At 41.2% G+C, this 18,430-nt stretch overlaps 1 protein-coding gene across 2 annotated transcripts; it reads right to left on the bottom strand.

Moving 5' to 3' along the window:
* Positions 1-9,200: 9,200 nt before the first annotated feature.
* Positions 9,201-17,951, bottom strand: LOC142042447 (leukocyte elastase inhibitor-like). 2 transcript variants are annotated; one of them, XM_075052371.1, is made up of 7 exons: positions 17,874-17,951; positions 16,266-16,441; positions 14,118-14,255; positions 13,221-13,338; positions 12,478-12,620; positions 11,582-11,749; positions 9,201-10,830 (listed from the first exon to the last, which is right to left on the bottom strand). In XM_075052371.1, the coding sequence occupies exons 2-7, from the start codon at positions 16,431-16,433 to the stop codon at positions 10,429-10,431; spliced, it is 1,137 nt and encodes a 378-aa protein (XP_074908472.1). In that variant the 5' UTR covers positions 16,434-16,441; positions 17,874-17,951; the 3' UTR covers positions 9,201-10,428. The 2 variants fall into 2 exon arrangements, with proteins under 2 accessions (XP_074908472.1, XP_074908473.1); XM_075052372.1 differs by lacking the exon at positions 17,874-17,951 and adding an exon at positions 17,117-17,411.
* Between the last annotated feature and the right edge of the window lie 479 nt (positions 17,952-18,430).

The following is an 18,430-nucleotide window of genomic DNA, read 5'->3' on the forward strand; positions in this document are numbered from 1 at the left end:
GTAAACTGGCCACCAGTGATGGATGTCTGTCTTGGCTGAAAAGTACCAGTGACACAGTAGCGCAGTGCAGTTCCAGCTGGATTTACTTGGTAACTACTCAGGATTTGCTTGCTACATGCCCCATATACCTTTGTTGCTGTGTCTGTACTGGTTACCTGATGGACTGTGAGGATGCTGTCCTGATCCTGCTTAGTTTATGAAATGTGATGAGGTCAAAACTTAAAATGCTTTATGTATAGCTTCTGATCTTCTTTTGCTGTTCAACTAGGAATGCCATGTCCCTGACTAAAAGAAGGAGGTGGCTCTGCTGACTTCCCTGAGAGGTGTCGGAAGGTTACTAACTCTCCTCCAAAAGGACTACGTACCACAGATTTTTATTTTTTTTTTTAATACTATTGAATCATTTGCTTTTTCTGATGTGTTACATTTGCTGAACAGTGACTGGTGCTTCATTTCACATTTACAGTATTGCATTTAACGTTTTATAAAAACTTCTATTCGGCTACCTAATTCACTTTGTAAATAAATATTTCATTCTTTGGCAAAGGAAAACTGTTTTGGATTGGAGCCATGCCGAGCTCTTTGCACCTCTCTTGAGCTATAGCTGTGATATGACCCAGCCTCCTGCTGCTCAGCTACCTGGTATACAGAAATTGCAGGTGGGTATGTCTGACAGCAGAGGTATTTGGTGCTTAGATCAGAAGGGCTGCCACAACTGTGCATCTGGAGTTCATTCAAAGCAACTTTTGCAGACTGAGAGGTCTGTGGTCTAAGGATGCAGTTCCAAGTCAGGAAGCCAACTTTAACTTTTGTGCAGCAGGAAATTCAGCTGATTACTCTTATGTTTCAGGACAGATTGCTGCACCTTGGCCTTGATCGAAGGCTTTCAATATATGACCTGCAAAACCTTTTGATTACTGTCTTCTTTTGACCAAAGGGTATTTGTATTGGAGATTAATTTTGTTGTGAGGCTCCCAGCTTGCTAATCTTCATATTATTAAGTTCTTCTTCATGACAAAAATGTAGAACTTCAGCCAAGGATTGTGGTGTAACTGAAATGTTTCAGAAATTAAACCGATTGCACGACTGTGTACTGTTAGAGGGTTTGAGTCAGATTCTTTAAATGTTTCTATGTGTTCTCCTTCCTCAGATAAGTACTACTATTCTTCATAGCAGGATGGTTTAGCAGGGTAGGAGCTACTTCTCTGAGTTTGTGTCTGCCCTTTCAAGATACGTAGAAAGATGGGAACAGAGGTGAAAACACAGATTGTATTAATCCAAAATACTCTTGGCAGAATTGCTTGTGCTATCAATCAATGTTCACTTTAATTCTTAAGACACAGAGAGTTGATGTGTATATTTATTTAAGTGGCCTGTGATTTGCAGGCTGACCCCCACTTGAAACCAAATCAAATCAATGGATTGGTAAACTTAAAGATGTTTTTCCTGTCTTTACAGGTGTACCAGAGGTTGGTGTGCTTCCCTTTGATGTAACTGGCAGTTAGAAGTGTTGGGCTGATGCAGTCTGAGCTATTTCTTCCATTCTTAATTTCTTCTATTAGCAAAAAGAATGGGATGACCTCACCAGATTTTCTTAATTTTGCTAGTACCTACTAATGCTCAAATCGGATACACTACAAAGTTTTACCTAAGGGAAACCCCAGACTGTAGTTTCTTGTCTGCAGTTGACAGAAGTCTTAACTCAAAGCCTTAACTTTCTATTTACAGCTGCTCTTTTAGTTATTTAAGACTTGATCAAACTTCCCTTGTTACAACAAATTGCGTCCCAGATGTTACAGCAAAAGTTGCAGAGAAATTTTGCAGAACGGTAATCGTGTGTTTTGCCCCATATGCCTCTCTAGTACTCCCTGTTCTGGAGCAGCTTGGTGTATTCAGGGTGGACGTGATGAAAATCCTCTGTGGTGGTCTGCACTCAGCAAAAACTTGGTGGAGTTTAGCTGGCAGAGTCTCTATCAGCCAAAAAGTCTGTGGCTGTGGAGGCGACAGCCAGTCTAGCTGTGCAGAGATTATTATTTTCTCTGCAGCATCTCCTCTGAGTTGCTTGCTGGCCACTGCAAAATTGCAAAGAGAGACAGTCTCTCCTGTGTTCTCAGTGCTCCCATGATGGTCCTGCCTCCGTCCTGCAGGAAAAGTGCAGAGGAAGAAAATTGGCATTGCTGAGCTTGTGGCTGAAATGAGAAAAATTGACATCTGCTGCGGCATGGAGAGAGTGGAAGTGAGGCACTAAGAAAGCCTGCAGGTAAGACGAAGTCATTTAAAAGCAGTTATTGACTGTAGCTGTTTGTCCCCTTAAATGTGGCTTAAAAAGTTCTGCATCAATAGGTGCAAGAGCTGGAGGTGACAGGAAACTGCAACAACACGGTATAGCCTGTGCAACAAATACCTTGGTTTTCCAGTAGAAGATGATCTAGTGGTGATACTTATGCATTCTCTGTAATCGATATGAATTGTGGTTCAAGCAAATACAGATTCTTCTAACCCGGTCTGACTAGACTGTGGGTTCTCCCTTTGTAAATACTTTGTCCGTGCTCCTTTCTCCCATTAGCTTCTAAGCAGCCATGCGTTATGCATACAGTGCTATACTGCAAGTTTTCTCTGACGTGGCAGTTCTCCATCTGTTACTTAGAAGGAGACAAAGACCCATAGCCCTATGCAGAGCCTGAGTCTTTTCCTCGTCTGCCACCTCACATCTCCATCCACAGTGTGTGACATGATACATAAGTACTATTTTATAAGGTATTGTGATATTAAGGAAAAAGGATATGGGATCTGTTCCCCACACTCCCCTCCTGACAATGAGGCTATGCCTGTTTGTGGACCAAATTGCAAATGCTTTAAAACCTGCAGGAAAAAAATGTTTAGGTCAGATGTGTGATGAAGGTAATAAATGAAGTATTCTGTACTAGCAGATAAGGTATGACTTAAACGGGTATGTGGGGATGGAGATGTAGGCATTGCCTTTCCTGTAATTTCACAGACAAGTTATGCAACAATAGAAGTTGCAGAAGATTGTTATATTAAGTACCCACAAAGGATCATTCCTTATTCCTCATATTACAGAGAAAATACCATAACTGTAAACTGTTAAGTCTCTCAGCTGTCTAGCAGGGGCATTGCATTTTATCTGGTAAAAAACAACAAAGATGGGTGAAATCATAACATGAATATTTTTTTTTTAAATTAATAATTGCAGTGTCAGTCCCAAAATAAAAATTAACTGACTTTTGAAAAAAGCACATGAGCACCTTCAGGGTAGCACTAGAATCATAAAATACATGACACCAGAAATTGTACTTGAAGGGGAAGAATTTCTCTTTGTAAAGCTTTTCCACAACCTTTCATGATAGCTTATGATAGCCAGAAGATGATTACTCATGGAGCTCTGAGATTAAATGCCAAGTGACCAGGGTCATACATGTACTAACGCAAGAAGTAAGGCTTTCCATATCTGTGAGGGCTTAGATATAACTATTTACATTCTGTGGCACGTGTATGAGAAGTCATTGCCTAGAACAGAGGATACATTAGTTATAACCCATTAGTGGACTATAATTATTTTTTCAAAACCAGTTTAACTCAGCATTTACTTGGTAACAAACACTGAAGAAAGTAACAAAAAGATGGGTTTATTTTGCTTTGCTAGGCTAGTATTTGGAGGACATAAAGCGTTGCTATTTGGGTCAGATATTAGAGGACATTCCTGGTGCATGCTTATGGAGTATGCTAGGCAGAGGATTCAGTGATGAAGAATACCCGCAAAGTGTGAAGACAGGTTTAGAATTACTAGTGAGATATTTCAGACTCTTATTCTTGGTAATGTTAGCTTTTATATATTGCAAGAAATTGAAACTACCAGGATAATTCAGCTGTAAGATATGTCACAACTATTCTCTTCTGGGGTTGGACACACATTGCCAAAGGTTTTGGTCAACAGCTGCCCTGTCTTGTCTAAACAGTGGGTTGTAAAACTGGCAGTAGACTTGGTATCTCTCCATAGCATCTGATGAGGCCCAGAAGCTGATAATACTGATAATTTTTGAAAGCTTGGAGCAAAGTGTCTTTCTAAAGATGAGCAAGTCTTTTGACAAGCTTCATTTGTGTAAATTTGCATGGGTTTTCTTTAACCCATAATTCACTTGTTTCTGTTGTTTGGTTGGAACTTTCTTGTTGCTTGAATTAATGCAGTAATTAATTAGATTAGTATTTTTATCCTGCTAGTCCTCTGAATGGCATATGGAGAAATAAGGCAAGATGTGGTCATGGTAAGGTCACCCCAGAAGTTTAAGGGACTTCAGTTCTATACAAGTCCAGGTTAGCAAAAGTTTTCATAACTAACAGATTTGAGCCAGGGATCTTGTCTGGTGCTCCCTTGGGAGCTTTTGAGCACTGTATGGAGGAACACATGGGTCAGGGTGGAAGCAGGGCTACAGGTCTCCTGATTGCACAAACATAGCTGAATCTCCACGGAGGAGTAATGGAGTGAGGAAACACCCCTGAAACACTGGTTCAGAATAATCCAAGCAGCCAGGACTGCTGTGATCAGCACCGGCCATGAGGCTGAAATCACAGAATTGGGATGGGAGCTTTGGGACTGGTCCCCACAAAACAGCTCCTTCAGGACTGGAGCAGAACAGTGGTGGTGAGTCCTCCCTCCCCGATCCTCATGCCTACTGCTGAGCCAAGTTCAGCCTGCAAGAAGGGAGCTGAGTAGGTGCATGGGGTGAGACAGAGTCCTGGGTTTCCATAAACTGTATGTTGTTTATTTGATGTGGAAGAGGGGAGAAGGAGCTTTAATCAAGCTGTTCCTGCACTGGTCGGTCACAATTGCTTTTTCGATGTATATGGTGAGTTTCGCATGGTTCTTTGTACTGTTTCCCATTTTTCCCCACCAAGAGAAAATAAAAAAATAATAAGTAGAACCTGCTGACCTTACTATGGAGACTTCATTAGTAATTTCCCAGTGGCAAAAATCGTCTGGCTAGGAACCTAGGTCAGTTCTATTTATCATGCAGATGAACTCCCCAGTGGACCCCAGTCCCTGGTCTCTCCCATCACCAGAAGGTGACAGAGGATGGCTAGGGCTCTGCAGGTTTTCTGCTGTGTTACAGGACGAGAGTCAAAAGTGCTAAAGGGGTTTCACTAAGTGTTCGTGGAGTGACTAATACACAGGACAAACGAGCTTGCAAATGTCCTACACCAGGGGATACTGCCAACATTTAAGCCAATAGCTCAATGGTTACATGTGGTGGATGCACACTAATATTTTTCCTTGTGACTGAGTTTACTGCGTACTCTGGGTAGGATGCCTTTTCCATCCCCTACTCCTCCCTTTCCTTGGAAACTATCAGTTGTCTCCCCATGCCCCAGTTTCAGAGCAGAGTTAGTCAGGATATCTTTTCCAGTGCTGGAATAAATCTAAGCAGCACGTGCTTTCCTTCAGAGGGCAGCACAGCTTGGCAAAATGTTCAGAGGTGCTTTTTCATTCCTCAGGCACCAGTGGGTTTTTCTCAGTCCTGTGTGAAAAGAGATTGCACCCCTCAGGAGAGCTCCATCAGACAGTGCAGTATGATGTGCAGGTTACTAAAATGTTGGCAACAACAAGTTAAAGTTCAAAAGCCATTGTGCCTCATGGCCTCTTTCCAAGCAAAGTATTATCTCACTTTTCCCTTCCTCCCTGTGGTAATTAGCAAGATGCTACACGAGAAATGGAGTGGCTGCTCCCTGCTCCTCCCTCCCACTGATGCGCATCTCTTCTATTCTCTCTAAAGAAGGTCATCTCCACTGATTGAAGAACTCCATGCTCCATTAAAAAGTCCACCAGGACCAGATGCCCTCACAAATGGACATTTCACCTCACTTCATTCCTGTCTCTCTGGAACAGACCCAAGGCAAAAATGTGTTTCATCTCATGATGATGTGTAAAGTGTCTGCTTAGGATTGGCAATGTTTCTTTCAACAAGCAGAAGCCAATCTCCTAGTGAAGTTGCTCCAAAAGCACCAGATGAAAGAATGAAATTAAAAAATAGTGGAAGTGTATTTCTTTGTTTTCTGGCTTTTGAGTGCCTGGGGCTTACCTTTTGAAGCTCACTTAAGGGCAAGAATGGTCTCTTCTTAAGAATCAAATACTGATATACTGGTGTATTCATCATCAGAGTGTAGAGCTTTAAGGAAATACCAAATATTGCACTGCCACCAAAAAATTGGGGATGAGATTTATGATCCTGTCAGGTGACAGCTGCTTCCACTGGAGCTTCAGGAACACCATCAAAATCTGCCATACCACGATCTCTTTTTCTCTTATGTGAGTTGTTCCACTAAGAAGTAACGCAGACCATGAGAAAGGCCATCCCATAGCCCATGTTGGGGAATTCAATACATGTGAGCAACAACTTGTACTGATATAAGTTGTTTCTCCCAGTAGTAACACACCAATGTCAAAGATATGGATAGCAAGACCAGAAACTTCAATTAAATAATGCCCCCAATGAATTCCATTGCAGTTTTTTAGAAAATTATCTACTATTGTTTCTATTATTTAGCTAGCTTGACTCTTGCAGATAAGAAAATGGATGATATAGCTGTTAAGGAGTTGTCCAGGCTCTTATGCTAAATATTTTTGTGAAATCATTACTTCTATTTTATTTTTCTTGTACTGTTTTCCATGCACAAGGAATTTAAATCCTCTGTTAACCTCTGCGCTGCATTTTTTTTTCCCTTTTCTGTGAGTATTTTCTCTTGTGTTGAGAGAAAAGTTCTTGGCCAAAATGACTGTCTATCATATTCCACGATAGGACTTAAAAGTGATTATACAGGCTGGTTGTTTCAAGTTCTATTTAACCTGAAGATGCAACATTTTCTGGCTGATGCAATAAACTCATCATCTGAATTGCCAGCAGCCACTGCGCGTGTTCAGCATGTTTCCAAACAGGTTGTGCTCTCCAGGATTTTGGCTGTGGTTTTTGTCTTTTATTAAGTAGTCAGGGATTGCACAGGCCCCTTACTGAATACGGATAAGAATACGTATTTAGTTACTACCATAAGATGACATGACAGAGCTAGACAGGTTCGCTACAGTAAATAAAAAAAACCAAAAACCAGTTTCTGATTTCAGTTGCACCTCTTTATCTCAATAGGTTCAAGTGAATTGCACTGGTCTTATTCCTATCTAATGAAACCATATTAAAAAAAATCAAGACAAATATCTGTCTCCAAGACATCTGGGGACTTGATCAGGTTTATGTACTAATACATAAAAACATTTAACAGTGAAAGTATTGCTAAACATGCTCTGAGTTAACTCATCTATGTGAATTTATCTCTAGGTGTCCTGGTTTCAGCCACGACACTAGGATAAGGTGACTTAAAACCCAGAGATAACTGTCCTCCTTATCCACACGATGGTAGTTACTTTCTAGGAAGAGCAACTTAAATGGTATGATTCAGACAGAAAGCAGCCAAATGGTGGTGGTGGGTGGTGGTTTTTCTTTTTAAATTACTGAAATCAAAGGGCTGTTGTAAAGAGTCGATGTAAGCAGTAGTACAAAGTCTGGCTTGCTCATCACAGTGAGCAACAACTGCTCTGAGTTTTGGATTGTTATAAAGCGCGGTCTGCTTAGGAGCGGCCAAAATGGAGAGTGAACTCTCTCTGCTGTAATCCTCTCTTCCACTGGAAGAAAATCACATGTCTTCTCAGACCAGCAGGCTGTTGCAAATTGGTTTTGAACAGGGAAGTTTCATGCTCAAGTACTTCTTGGTCCTGTCCTAGGAAGTTTAGCTGCAGTCAGTCTGACTTTTTAATGTTGCAGTCCCCTGGGTTAATATGAATGAAAGGTTTTATATATGGAAAGTATTTTTTTGTACATTGGGAGTGTGGGTTTCTGACTGCTACTTAGCTAAGACTAAGGCTAGGGTCCTGATTTTATATTGATACTTCTGATGTGACATTCTCTCATATCATATGTTGTACCTTTAACTCATTAAAATTACATTTTCTTCCTTTTTCCTCAGTTAAAGCATCTCAGACTGAAAATTACCATTCTTTGAACTCAGTGAGACCTGTGTTCATTCAGTAGTTCTAAAAATAAAGTCCTTCACATGAGCTAGCTGAAGCAGCATTTCATTTTTTAGAAATGTGAATACAGCTGGCATTCCAGTTTTCCCTGCTGGAGTCAGCCCTTGTCAGTCACTTGTTCTGACAGGAGCACAGGAAAAAAATGAGTATTAAGAAAAAACACTTACAACCTTCTTATTTGGGACATGAATTATGGGAAGGGAATATTTGCCAATAGGCTGGCTGGGGTTTTTTAAATGGTTGAATGTGAAGCTGACTTCATTGAGACTCTTATTGCTGAGATTTTATTTTGTGCATCCTGTCTGTAGAAAGCCAAATTTGTCTCAATGTAATAGTTCAGTTACTGAATACTGAGACCAAAGTAATAAATACATGAGTCTCCTCATAAAGCTACACTGATTTGTACTATTATGCAAGGTTTTATCTTTCTTCTGATATCCTGGTAATTACAGCCCTAAAAGCCTTCAGACGTCACATATCTTGCATGCATTGACTGAGTTTAAGCATGTAAAGATAAGGATGTAATTACAATGGAGTTTTGAGCCTTACTCTAGCCAAAACCCATCTATGGCAGCAGAAGCTTTATTTGCTAAAAGGCTGAAGATAAAGGCCCAGAAACCCAGAACTAATACAACGTCAAACCATTCCAAGTTTTTACATGGGCTTTGTGCCAATATTTTTCTCACTTATTTGTGAAGCACTGGGTTTCCAAAGCATTCAGCACAGAAGGGGTTATGTTCACATCTGCACTCTGCAATACATGCTGTCCTTTACAAATTTACCAGAGCCTTTGCAACTGAGGTATTGCTAACACACGGAAACACGTTTACTAATGTGCAGACCAAGTACTTGTGTCATTGCATATAAACCGTTACTCTCTGCCTGTAGGTGCTAGCAGCTGGGGTCATTACACTTGCAGGGGAAGCTGATGGTTCATGCAATCATCTCTTCTACTGAGTAATTTGTTTTTCAGTATTTTCATCTACTCTGAACAGGCCAAGGACTTCAGACAGCTGATCACACCTGCTGCACCAGTGGTTTTCTCTGGAGCTAGCCTTCAGGTAGACAGTTATTTTTGTACTCTGAGATACTTAATTGCACGCAGAAATTTCCATTTGGAACATGAGTTTAAGAAAAAGGCTTCTATTTGTTGCATGAAGACAAAATTAATATTTTACAATTATGGAAAGTTTGCAATTATAGAAATTATTGTGCCCCACTTAGAACTGAAGTTGTACAGGTAAATATTACAGTACCCAAGATATACATGATACAAGCAAATAACCCCCAGAAATAAACACAGAACACTAACAGTATGTAATTACAGTGGCTCCCAGGCATATGGCTGTTGTACAGTACAAAAGGTTTGTGTATAAAGAGGTACTGGAAGTCAGTTCAGTAAATGTTGAATCCTTGTACATAGAGACACATCAGATATTTATTGCAGACTATACACAGTCATCCTCTGGGAAGCTGAAGCATTTTTTGAGGATTACATAGGTTCTGCCCAGAATCTAACGTCATATTGAAAACTTCTGAACTTGTGGAGAGGCACCCATTAGCTTCAAGCACCTAAAACCTCAAAGCCCTGATACCTTTTCATGTTTTCAATAACTAAAATGGCGCCAGACTATAAATTTTAAAAATCCTCTTTAAACATGTCACCTAAAGTTGTTATTCTTCTCCTCATTCAAAAGCTGCATTGCAGGTTTTCTGGCTAATGACTGGAACAGGTTACTTTTGTTTAAATAGCTTAATCCTTTCTCTATTAATAGATGCCTCTAACAAATGTTATCATCTGACCTATTTCACAACAGAACTGGGTAAACTCAGCTGTTTAGTATCATGCCTTTTGGTGCCTAGAAGTATTTTATTAAGGTATTGAAAAGCAAGACTTTAGGGGAGGAACAGCTTTGCAAGAACATCCTAGTATACATGCATAAGGAATGACTGGATTATTGTAAGTTATTACAACAGGGGGCTGTCAACACAGAGAAACCCCATGCAAGGATGCATACAGGGTGATCCCGTGCTTTAAAAGACACACATTTCTTCCAAGAGTATTTCTACTTCTAGTCCAATTTAAAAAGATTTTTTTCTGCCTAGAATTAAGAATTTCTTAGTTATTAAAGCTTATGGCAATCTCAAGAAAGAAAAATAAATCATTTCTCAGTTTCTCTGGGATTGTTTTAGTGGCAAAGGCAGAATCTCAGTGAAAAAGTGACTAGGTACTCAAGACAGGAGCATTAACTTTCTTGGATCAAAATCCAACTCAATCAGGAGCAAAGCTTTCATTGACTACAGCAGGAACTGGTCTGCAAATGCTAAGTTCTCTTTTATGGAGAAGCATATCTGCCGAAGAAAAGTATGCTTTGCGTTGGGTTGTGGCGAATAAAGAAAAGGAAAGGATGGTCAGCATTGAAATGCTCTTCCATAGCACTGCAGAGCATAGCAATGCCAGCAGTGGCAGCTGCAGCTTCCGTGCCTTCCTCATTCACTTCTACAAAAGTCTTGTGGACAATTTTAGAGAGAAAGAGGTCATGTGCCCCTGACATTCCCGACAAGTCAGCCTTGCCACTGTCAAATATATCCAACAAGCCCATAGCGGCTAAATCTGATTTAAGGTCATAGCTTTCTTCTAGCTTAAACTTTGGCAAATGCACATGAACATCAGTGGAATATAGATGCTCTGGACATGTCCATTCCTGGAGCTTCTCTAAGGTAAGCTGCTTTTCCAGCTAGAATTAAAAAGACAGAGATCATTACATATCACCAGTGTAGAAATATTTCATTTTCAGTAACATTTACAAGGCTTTATACAGCACTATACGACTATAAAGCAACTATAAAAAAATGACCATACCCATATCTTTGATAGGTCCATATTGATCAAACAAATGCTATTAAAATTAAGTGGAGTCAGTGCAGTTTATACTTTACAAAGTAATGCAGACATTTCCTTCTTGCTGCAATGTACAGAAGGGAAAAACATGCTCTGATAGCAACTAAACCCAGTTACTCTTACTGTTTAATGTAACTAAATGGAATTACATAATTAAAAACAAGTAACAAAAATAATCATCGGAGAGCTCAAAGAAGCTGATGTGTTCCTGGTCATTTAATGGGAAACACTGTCACTACTTTAAGGCTATGAAAATACTGACTTTGAAAGGTAATGCAAGAAAAGTTCTGTCATTAAAAAAAAAAAAAAAAAGCAAGGCAAGTTAATCCCGTAACTTTGTTTTTGCAGTCTCCCTCATGGTTCGGTTCATCAAGCCAAAGGACACGTGAACGCAACCTACAAAGCCAGAACACAACTTCTCTTCCTGATACAGCACATGCACGTATTCTTTATTGCAGTGCTAGTAGAGCATTGTCTAAAAATACGCTTGATAGATACAGGGCTCTAAAAACACAGGTTCATTAAGGCTTTAATTTTGAATGGCTGAACTTATCCATTAAATAACTGCATTAGCTTAGATGGGTCACCTTCTGCAGTCCAGTGGAGTCATCTTCAATGTCATCAGGTAACAGGATGATCATACTAAGTTCTCTTCCATCATAAGGCAGCTCTAAAATACGGATCCTCACTTCAGGGATGTAACCAAAACGAAATCTATTTTCCTGATACATCATTTTCACTGTCTTTCTTTCATTCTGGATGGATAAAAGGTACCAAAAGTAACGGTTAAGAAAATACTCATTTAAAGAACTGATAGGAAACAGCTAAGTTAAAAATTGCATTCTTGCAAAAACTCTTCCTCCATTATATCAGGTGATTATAAAACTTCCTTCATCAAACTCTTGACTGACTGTTTAATAACAGTTTCTTCTAAAGACATAATGAGTTTGTATTATATTTGGTTCTCCTTTGGCTTCTATAGCACAGACCTCACAGAAACTGAAACAATTTCTTTGAGTTCCTGTACCTTTATATTGCTCTAGCCCCCAAACTGACAACGTTAAAAGTCAACAAAGATCGACTCTATTCAGCATAAAGTAGATGACTGTATACAGTGTCTTGAGAAAATGGGGCTTAACCAAAATGTGCAATCATTTAATGCTGTTTACCTAGCATCACAAACAGGCACAGTTCATAGCAGCTGAAACTGCTAGCGGACAGAAACTCTGCTAGGCACAGGCAGGGTCCCAATCTATATGTGAGAATTGTCTCTGACACTATTTCAGTGAGACAACAAAATAGCTTCCTGAATACAGGAGAATACTAAAATCCATAAAAAACTCTTTGGGGTGAACTGAAAACATTCATTAAAGACTTTCTATTTATATTTTTTTATTATTTTATCTGTAAACAAAGCTTCACTTTAGCACCGATATTATTCAACCTTTTTGTTAGATATACTACCAAGACGTATCTGTATTACCTTATTTAACCGAAACGGCATGTCAGTGGTGTCGGCTTCTTTAAATTTCTCTGCCCAGTTGCCTTTGAAATAAATAGCGTTCACCAGTACAAGCTTGGTCATGTTATCAACTGAGCCTTCAGACAGCAGATTAGGGATTTTACCTTCAGAGGGGGTAGGAAAAAAAAGTCACAACAAAATCTTGTACTAAGTTGCTGGCATATAAAACATACATGAAGAAACCGATGCCACAGAAATACTACAAATATAGAACTCCAGTCCATTCCTGTAATAAAGTGTCTTTCAGTACCTGTCACCTTACTTCATACTTTTTAGTAGTGCATGCTACTGTAACTTTTGATATACAGTAATTTGATGAAAATGTAATATTTTTAGCTTAAACTGTCACATATGACTCATCATACAAGAATTAGAAAATACCCACATTTAGGATTACTGGATTTAGAAATACATATACAATATGGACTGGGACTGTCTAAAACAAATTCTCCAGCTCATGAGTATAAATCTATCTTTTGGCCTCTCTCCTGCACTCATTGGCCTGAACACAAAAAAATGGAAAAGTCTCAGGACTTATGGAACTGTTTAAATGTCTTGCTTAGGTATTTTCTGGTTCTGCCAACGCATCAAGTGACTATCCCAGGGCAAAATTAAACTGCTCTAAAGACAGCAGAGAATAAAGCCTATTCCTGCTCCCGAAGTATGAAACACTGCCAGTTACTTTATTAACCAAAGTAGTTTACCTTCAGTTTTCTTCTCTACCCACTGGTTAATTTCCTTCCTGGCTTCATCACAAGCCTGAAGAAAATCAACTGTAGCCAAATCAGCTCCATATAATTTCCGAGTATTAGTCAGGAAATCCTAGATTTTGGAACGATAAGAATAGCTTTCATTGCATGCGGATAAGAAAACATCTCTTTATCATGTAGATAAGGTGCACATCAAACAATTTATCACCTGCTCTGAGGTGGGGCTCTAACAGGTTGGGTTTTTTCCCCTCTCAGAGTAAACCTCATAATACATCTTCCATGTATACAGCTGAGGGGGTGCTTACTGCAGGTGTTGCAATATTTACCTGTCATTCTCCTGAAACAGGCTCAAGCACAGCTAGGATAAAACAAAACTCTCCAAAAGAGCTGAAGAGGGATAAAAATAGCAACCCAGGTGCATACAAGGGTATAATTCACTGGTGAAGAGGCATGTTGTTGAGACATGTTGGGTATCCCCTCCCAAATAAATACAATGTTTTCAAAAATATTTAAGTAATGTGGTACTAAACCAATGAAAATCCTAAAAAGCTGATTGCAACAGACACAGAGCCGCTTGCATCCTAAAAAGCTCATTGCAACAGAGTGGGGTGTTATGATAGTTACTGAAAACTAAGAACCTAGACAAGTGGTTTTTCTCTTGAGCCCAAAAGCAGCAGAACCAAACAAGCAATGAAAAGGGTTTGCTGTGTAGCATCCTTTAGGTGAGATGCACAGATCCCTACAGATACGGAAATACATATGCATGTACGCAACACTTTTGTCGACTGCCCAGTAACATTTAGAAATATGCCTAGCAATATTTCTACTTCATAAATACTCAAAATAGCTGCATTTTCCCACCAGGTTTCATCATGATCTGCACCAACATACCGGCAAAAAGGTGTAGGATTTCTCTCCAAAAAGCCGACTGGCAAGCCGTAAGAGATAGGGAGCATTGCATCTGTTTATATCCATAGTCAGAGTCTGAAATCTTGAATGAATATCTTGAACTTTGTCAAAATGAAGTGTCTGAAATAAAAGAAGTGAACTAGCTGCTGCTAATACTGTCTTAAAAGAACATACAGTGCATCTATAGGATGGGTCTGATCCAGCAGGTAGGTAGGTTGAAGAAAGAAAAGAGGCTGGAAGCTGCTTAGAGACTTCTATAAACCTCAGAGAGTGAACGAAACTGTTCCTCGGTGCTATGCTGCCTGTGTCAGCTACTTGTATTAAGCTCCTGGTTTATGCGTAGTCACAGCTGAAGCTGTTGATCACAACAGTGACGTCTGCGTGCCTCCCCTCCATGGACCACTGGGCACAAGGACTCATTCCCAGGTAGGGACTTGAAAAGGGAGACGATGCCATAGGGACACTTTAGCTTTCTCGCTTTCCCCTTTGGCCCAAGGGAACCCGGGGGTTTTGCTTTTCAGAACATACGATCAAAACTAGCACAGGTTGGGTCTTAAGAAAACTTAGAACCATTATCTTTTATGGTTTTATGAACATATAATTGCTTTCATATATATATATATATATAAAACTGCATCATCTTAAAAATCAAATGCATTACTGCAGTTTTTCTTCACCAGTACCTCCTTTCCCAGAGGCAAGCTGGCTGGCCAAGGCTTACAGATACGACAGCAGAAGCTGCCAGACCTCATCGACAGGGAAGGCTAGACCAGAGCAGGGACATTCATATTCAGATTTAAACCATGTATTTCTCAGAAGACTGAGAAAGACTGTTTCTGAGACTGCTGTGAAACAGCCCCTGGTTCCAAAGGAAAGCCTTCATTTTATCTCACCGGGTTTTTGGTCAGGCCTTGCTGCCCACATTAATGCAAGCTGTGTTGTACACATGAATAGCTGAGCAAAAACATCACAGAGGCAACCTACAATAGGATTATGATCACAGAAACAGATTTCTATATGCTTGCAAACAGCCCTTGACAGTTACAAGTCACTGCCTCCTTAATCAGCTATGTTTTCATAAGCAAAGCATTATGGTATGGGAACGTGCGTTATTGAGGGTGACTGTGCTGAAACACTTTTTTTTTTTTTCCCCTCAAGTTCTTTTTGCATGATTTCTCCTGTCAGGACATTTATTGTAGGCGAGGCTGTCAGTTTGATTACATGAAATACACATTCACAGTCTGTTTGTATAAGTAATGAGAAAATAATTTTATTGTCTTATGCAGTAAGCACAGCACCACTCAACAGTATAAAACAGTTCCTCCTAAAGTCCAGAATACAAAGGTGAACTTATTCATAGCCAAATACATGATGATGACTGCAATGAGAAGTCTCATACGTCCTTTTGCACCAATGGGCGTTAGCCTAACAAAGGGGAAAAATAATAGTGACCAAGTCCCTTCCATGCAGGAGGCCTCAGGGGAAACTGGCACACTCCCATGTATGCCATTTTTGCAATTTATAATGAGTTTTTTTAAACTACCCTACCTAAACTAAGGCTACGGTAAGAATAAGCATGTGGGCTCAGCTCCTCCAGATACCTGAGTGCCTAGCTATTACTAAGATACTGATAACTTAGGTAGCACCATCGTGTATTATAGTTGTTACCCTCTAAATATAGAACTATATATTACTATTGTGTTTCTTACAAAATACACAGTATTATTAGCAATAAGCATACCATTGGTGACCTTGTATTATAAAGCAATAGTTCTTTGTCCAAATGTCTCAAGAAAACTAATAAGGCCTTGCTGCTGGAAACTCCAATCAATTTAAATGGAGACTGATTAATTAATGAAATTAGTTTCCTACTTCAAGAATTAACAAGTGAAATAAAATGAGAACCAAGGGCCATAGCAAATATGGAAAGAGGGCTCTGGAGCAGAGCAGGCAGAAGGTAACTGCAGAAATGAGCCTGAGGAAGACTCTGAGCATGACAGAAATCTTCTCTTGAGCCCACAAAAATAATACCCTCCTTTCATTTTCCATCCTCTAAACCACAACAATTTTTAATGTAAATAAAATATAAAGCAAAAGAGAAATTTTATATATATATATATTTTTACTAACCTTCAGCACCTGTGCTTTTGTATTACCTTTGGCCCCTAAAAGGACCATGGCCAGAGCAGCAGAGACACTAACAGGAGAGAAGAAAACATTCCCCGTTGGGTTGGTCTCATTAAACCTCCCGAACAGATCAAGTGCAAATCTGCTGTTGGCATTACGCAGGTTCTCCATCGTTATAGCTGAAAAATAAAACAGTCAGTAAGGACTCGGAGAAACACTCTTCAAAAAATTAACCTTATCTTGTGTGGCTCACAAAGACTCAATTAATCGGGTTGCAGCTGGGTACAGAAACAGCAAGAATTTGTCAGTGCATCTTCTTCAAAACAAATCAGTCACATTGAAAAAGCGTGGGGTTTTTTTCCACATAAATTGTATATCCCAACCTTACCTATCACACTAACTTTAAAGACACTATTTAAAAAATTCCTTGCCATCTAACTTGAAATGAGAAGTACGTGTGCTGGCAGGATTGCAAGTTAAAATCCTTCAGTCCCGCAGGCCCAGCGCACCCCGGAGAGCTCACTCACGCAGCTTTCCCCCCACTCTTCTACCCAAATCCCGCACAAAGCATGTTCACAGTAACTGCTCAGGGAGACTTAGACACCTTTCAGCAAGCTGCCCATCTTCCTGGCACAAACCATGCCACGAAAAGGTGTCAATCCTGCCAAAGGCTTCGGTGCACGCTTACCTTCAGCGGTGTAAAGCACTGCTATCTTCACCAGCCTGCTTTGCCAGTGACAAGCGAGCTACCTGCACGCTGCGTCCAGGTACCAACGCACCTGAGTCCCAACAAAGCTGAGCAGCCGTAAATGCACAGGCAGAGCCCGAGGTTTTGTTTGCCGAGGGTGACGTACCAGCTAGCAAAGGCAGAAGCGAAACGCCGAACAGACAAAGCTTCAGGGCTGACACTGCACAGCCGGAGCAGGGATTTATTTGGGCGAGATGCTCCCCAGGAGGCTCTTTGGGCAGGGTGAAAGGTGCGAGGGCTGGGTCAGGTGCAAAAACCCTACCCAAAGGCTAGTGGCAGTACCGCTTGATGCCGTAAAACCTTCCTGCCCGCCCAGCTCAGAGTCTCACTTCTCTTTGCTCGCCGTGGAACTGCGTCCAGCTTGTTTCCCACTGAGTTTCACTTTGATGAAGGCATTTGTGCATCTGCCCCCCACAACCAGGGCAGCAGCCCAGTAATACTGTACAAATACTGTCCAGACCCAACTACGCGGAGGAGTTTCCGCCGGAATTCGGCTGTTTCCCCCCAGCCTTTCTACAGGAACTGCAGAATAACACTGTCTGCTTCCCCTGCCAGACAGATAACCCCCCTGCATCTTCACAATATTCCTTTACCTAGCTCTATACTAAAAAAAATCCCCCCAAACAAACCAAAAAGCATCCAAACACAAACCCCCAGAGCGTACTTGGCGTTCCACCAAAACCAGCCGTTTGACAGCCCCCACCCCAAGGCTGCCCGAGAAGCGCCCACCGCCCCGCACAGGCCAACAATTTCTGCGTTTCAAGTCCCGTTATCGCCCCATTCCCGTAGAAAGCACCCGGAGGTTGGGGAGGAGGCAGCCCTGACCCCCCCCCGGCCCCCCAGCGCAGCCGAGGACCACCGACCTGCCTCCCGGAGCGGAGCGGAGCGGCCGCCGGGGCGGAGCGAGGGGCGGGAGCCGGAGCCGGCACCGGGGCGGCTCTGCATTGCCCGGCGAAGGGCAGGCGGCGGCCGCGGGAGGGCCATTAAATAAACAAACCACCCAAAGCCCAGGGTTGGGTGGTTTGGGGTTTTTTTTTGCCCCGTGGGACGAGCGCACCGGGACCGCCCAGGGTAGCACTTCTCTGCCTTCCCATCGCGCTGCTCTGCCTATGCTCAACTTTTAGGTCACAGCACCTTTAATTTGTTAAGGCATGGAGGGTTCTCCTTGATTCAACCCGCTGTTTTTTTCCCCATCCACCAGGAACACACCCCTCCCCTAGTGCCTCTCCGGGCTTCGGGTGCCAAGCACCAGCCCTTTAACTGGAGTGCAGTGGTCATTTCCCCCCCCAAATGATGCTTTTCCTGTCTTCACCCCAGACAGCTGAGTTACTTCACACTAAATTAGCACAGGGCAATCTAGCAACATGGGGATGATGACCACCAAGCCTTGATTTGGAGCTGCGCACAAGCAGAGAGACAG

Source organism: Buteo buteo, chromosome 20 (genome assembly GCF_964188355.1).
Source record: "Buteo buteo chromosome 20, bButBut1.hap1.1, whole genome shotgun sequence".
Taxonomy (NCBI): domain Eukaryota; kingdom Metazoa; phylum Chordata; class Aves; order Accipitriformes; family Accipitridae; genus Buteo; species Buteo buteo.

Coding starts and splice junctions, on each gene's coding strand:
- LOC142042447 (XM_075052371.1), bottom strand. CDS start 16,433: ATGGAGAACCTGCGTAATGCCAACAGCAGATTTGCACTTGATCTGTTC. Junction 13,339..14,117: donor AATCCTACACCTTTTTGCCG/GTATGTTGGTGC, acceptor TCCAAAATCTAG/GATTTCCTGACTAATACTCG. Junction 11,750..12,477: donor TGCCGTTTCGGTTAAATAAG/GTAATACAGATA, acceptor TTATCCATCCAG/AATGAAAGAAAGACAGTGAA.